Source organism: Mycothermus thermophilus (genome assembly GCF_041956435.1).
Source record: "Mycothermus thermophilus strain CBS 625.91 unplaced genomic scaffold VTJ04scaffold_7, whole genome shotgun sequence".
Taxonomy (NCBI): Eukaryota; Fungi; Ascomycota; class Sordariomycetes; order Sordariales; family Chaetomiaceae; genus Mycothermus; species Mycothermus thermophilus.
The window spans coordinates 559546-564025 of NW_027191433.1; the positions used below are offsets into that span (position 1 = coordinate 559546).

The 4480-nt window shown below is 55.4% G+C and overlaps 2 protein-coding genes across 2 annotated transcripts; one reads left to right on the forward strand and one right to left on the reverse strand.

Annotated features, from left to right (window-relative positions):
- Positions 1-583: 583 nt before the first annotated feature.
- VTJ04DRAFT_9749 (uncharacterized protein) lies at positions 584-1657 on the reverse strand (the record flags this gene model as incomplete). Its single annotated transcript, XM_069368329.1, has 1 exon — positions 584-1657. One exon carries the CDS (start codon positions 1655-1657, stop codon positions 584-586), a length of 1074 nt encoding a protein of 357 aa, XP_069214484.1.
- Positions 1658-2601: 944 nt separating this feature from the next.
- VTJ04DRAFT_9750 (uncharacterized protein) lies at positions 2602-3696 on the forward strand (the record flags this gene model as incomplete). The annotated part of the gene is made up of 3 exons (XM_069368331.1): positions 2602-2695; positions 2754-3551; positions 3662-3696. The coding sequence occupies 3 exons, from the start codon at positions 2602-2604 to the stop codon at positions 3694-3696; spliced, it is 927 nt and encodes a 308-aa protein (XP_069214485.1).
- Between the last annotated feature and the right edge of the window lie 784 nt (positions 3697-4480).

Genomic DNA, 4480 nt, shown 5'->3' on the forward strand with positions numbered 1-4480 from the left:
TTAGGGGGTAGGTTAGGTAGTGAGGAGGTAGTGGAGTAGGGGTGGGGGGGGAGGGAGTTGAGTTCCTAGGGATTTCAGGTACCTGGGTGAAGAACAGAGGTGAGGGGATTGAAGAGTTGAGTTGCGGGTTGTTGATTAACGAGTGAGGGATTGGATCCTGCGGTGAATTTTTCGATGGGTTGGGGTGTGGGACTTGAAGGAGTAAGAAGTTTTGAGGGGAAGGGGTTTGACAGATGATGGTGCTTTGCCTTGCGGTGTCTTGAATGTCTGGAGTTTGGCGGGAAGTCTGGGGATGGGGATTGGGTTTTCGAAGCATTTATGGGTTTGGATTGCCTGCTTCGTCACCCGTCCTGCATTGATATGAGAGCAGCTTTGAACAGTCTCGGGAGGGTTGTGGGTTGGAGCTGAGTCCTTGGAATTTACAAATCCAATGTGTTCGTTGATTTTCACAATTGTAGATAACATCAAGTGCCCGTGGCGAGCAAAACCAGGTTGAAATTGTTTCACAAGACTTGAAATTGAAGTTTATTGACTACCCCTTTCCTTCACCCCCTTCTCTCCTCTTAAGCTATGAATCCTCCCCTTACGAGCAAGTCTGCCTCCTAGCATTGCCCGAAATATTCCACCGGATATTCTGGCCACACGGCTGCTCCCTGACCGACGTGTTATCGACCTGGAGGGTGATGGACACATCCCTGTTGTTGGGGAACTCCGACCTGGCCGACAAGCGGACCTCACCACCGCCGTTGACCCTGCCGCCCTGGATCTGCACGTTATAGCAGTTCTCAATCAGAATCGCGTTGTTGCCGTTGTTGGCCAGATCCAGATATCCAATCGACGCGCCGCCGCTCTGCGAGACGCAGAAGAACCCGCGACCACCGCCGCGCGAGACGACCCGGTCGACGTAGACGTTGGTGGTGTACTGTCCGTTGGGCAGCTGGCCGTTGTTGTTGGCGAACCTCAACGTCGCGTAGCCGTTGCCGGTGGCCACATTCTCGCCATCCACCAGCCCGACGCGCGCGTTGGTGGTCTTCTGCAGCAGCAGGCCGCACTCGCCCACGTTCCGGGCAATGACCGAGTTGATTTGTAAACCATCAATGTTCCACGTCTCGACCGCGTGGCTGCCGGCGCCGGTGACGGTGATGGTGTCCATGCGGACGTTGTAATTGGGGGCGCGGTCGCGGTCGAAGCGGATACCCAGCCCGCCGCTGAGGTTCATGTTGATCTTGCCGAGATACAGATTCCGCGTGCCCGAGAAGCGCAGGCCAAAGTACGGGTTGCCCGTCATGCTCAGGTACGGGATCTGCACGTCGTTGGTGTCGGTCGACTCGATGGCGCCGCGCCCGGCCCGGTTGCCGACGTTGATGGTCCCGCACCCTTCAAAGATCTTGCCGCTCGTGATGGTAATGGTGCTGGCGCCGATGGAGCCAGAGGCCATCACGGCCACGCGCTGGCCGGGGCTGATGGCGTCGAGGGCCGTCTGGATGGCCAGGCGGTAGTCGGAGCCGGCGTAGAGTTGTTGGGAGCCGCGCTGGGCTTGGAACCAGTTACCACCGCCGGTGACCGTGGCATGGGGAGAGCCGGCGCCGCATTGGGCGTTGGCGGTGGCCGTGAGGAGGGCGGCCCCCGCGAGGAGGGTGTGGAAGAGGTTTGTCATGGTGGGTGGGATGGGTGCTGCCGGTGATGAGGTAAAGGAGAGACTGGAGAGGGCAGGCTGAGTCCTTGGTCGGAGAGGAGCAGGTCCATTTCGGCGGTTTGGCTGTGGGATGCGATCCCCTTTTTGACCTATTCCGATGTGTCCTAAACCTCGGAAGCAATACGGTATACGGTGAGCGGATAATATAGCTCCGGGGCAAGTCGTTGGCGGAATATATTGTGAGCTTGGCCCAGAACCGTAGCGAAGGTGACGGCGGGATTAAGGGGTCCCGGCAATGGTTGCGGAGCGGAGCGTGGTGCCCGACTTGGCGATCTGGGGTAAACAGGGACGGATACTCACTCGTACGGGTCTGTAGCCCCCGGAGATCAGGTAGCGCTGGGCACTTTTCCCGGGTTGAGTGCAACGTAGGACGGCCTGGTCCGGTAGTTGTTTTGCGGGCATAACGAAGGACTTATTCCTGTTACTACTGCGTAGTATTATTACTAACTACTCCGTACTACGCATTACTACCGGAATCTCCAACAACACCAACAGCTAATAGCGATGGTGATCTTGCGCTGCTATAACGCCTCAGCCAACTGTCCCCCTCTTCCTCAGACGCGTCTAGACGCGACACCCATGGTAATGACGTACATAATTCAGCTCGACCCCCCTCTTTGCGCGGCGCGTCTTCAGCCGCAGAACCCTTCCCAAGGCTTTGGGTTGGGCATTCCCATCGCGGCTTGGTGCCCGACAAGGCTGTGGTCGATGCCACCCAATCAGCCATCACGTGCAGCAGACTGGTCGTTCTCCCATCGAGCTGAGCAGACGGCGCTTTCTGCCTTCAAGGTGAGGGGTAAAGCATCGAACACAAGCGCCTGTGATTCACGCAACCCGCCATAACAGCCAGTCCGGTATTCACCCATCACCAGCCTTGATGCGGTTGAGGCCGAGCCGATGACAAGATGGCAACGTCGGCATCTTTCGGAGACGAGAACCAGGGGTTCCAAATAGCAAACAATTATGGACCGATCAACGCGCAATTCCAGCCTCCACGAGGTCAGCATACTTTGCTCTTGGAAAGATTGAACATGACTGACCTTGGCCATTGATGCAGAACGACCGCAGCCAGGCATCTTTATCCCGTTTTCCAAAAACCCGAACTTTGTCGACCGAGGAGACATTCTCGACCGCATCGCCAAGAAGTTCAACCACCATCACACTCGAGTCGCCCTTGTCGGTTTCGGCGGAGCCGGCAAGTCGCAACTCGCTATTGAATACGCCCGTCGCCTTCATAAGGCTCAGGAATCTGATGGCAAGCAAAAATGGATCTTCTGGGTTGACTCCAGTACTCAAGCCACCTTCGAACGGGGCTTCAGGGCAATTGCCGGGCATGTCGAGTTGCCTGGTCGCGAGGACCCCAAGGCCAACATCCTGGAGCTTGTGCGTGACTGGTTGTCGTATAAATGCACCGAGGGCTGGACGTTGGTCATCGACAACGCCGATGATTACGATATGTTTTACGACAAATCGAGCGGCGTTACCAACCTTCGCCTGGCACAATACCTTCCACAAAGTGACAACGGATCAATCCTTGTCACCACTCGCGACATGCGCCTGGCGCGCGATCTGACCGGCCACAATCCTGACCATCTTTTTGAAATTGGATCGATGGCACGAGCCGAGTCTCTTACCCTCCTTCGAAGCAAGCTGAAGCCACCCCCTAAACCAGAGACAGCCGAGAGTCTCGTGGCAGAACTTGGTGATATTCCCCTTGCTATCGTTCAAGCGGCAGCATATATTCAGACACACCGTCCACTCTACTCCCCCGAGCAATACCTCGATGACTTCCGAGAGAAGAGTGAAAAGGTCAAGCTTCTCCAGCATGACGCACCCGACTTATACCGGGGCTACGGTGCATCGAACGCTATTCTGACGACATGGGAAATCACATTCGATCGGCTTCGGGATCTACATCCTTCGGCAGCTGACCTTTTGTCACTGATGAGCTTTTTTGAACCACAGAGCATCCCTCCCTGGGCTCTCAAGCCTTCGGGTAAAACCTTAAATCCCGTAGTTGAGAGTCTCGAGGAGCTGAGTCCAGATGATAATACAAGGCCGAAAAAGACGGGAAAGCTCTTACGGATTTGTTCGGCATTGACACTCTGTTGGCCACGGGCAAAGGACACTCAATCAAAAACAAAGGATTCAAAGCCAGCACCATTGGCCCAAGCTTCCGCCAGACAGTCTGAGTCGGACCGCACAGACAACAACACAGAGATTCCTGCATTCAACCATGATGTGATTAGATTGAGGGACTATTGCCTTGTGTCCATCAATGATGCAGGGGACGAGCTCAGCGTGCACCCTCTCGTTTCGTTCTCGACGCGACGGTGGCTGGAAAGGAAGGATCTCTACAAGGACTTTCAGCAGGACTTCATCAAGCAGATGGCGACATTGTTTCCAAGCCCATATAAATACGAGAACTGGTCAAGGTGCCGGACGCTCCTCCCACACGTCCAAGCAGTTTTCGACTACAAACCTGAAGAGGATATAGCTGAGGAATGGGCAAAGCTGCTGTACAATACGGGAGCATATCTTCGTGAACAAGGAAAATACGAGCTCGCGCATCAGACGCTGACAAATGCGGAAACTGTCAGTAAGCAACGCCTCGGGGAATGGCACCCTCAAACCCTTATAACTAGACAAGAGATTGCTTCTGCTTTGCGGTTCCTGGGCAAGTCGAGGGAGGCCGAGGAACTCGAGGTACAGGTGTTGGAGGCCCGGAAGGAAGTTCTTGGGCACAACCACCCCCACACACTTACAACTATGGGCAACCTTGCC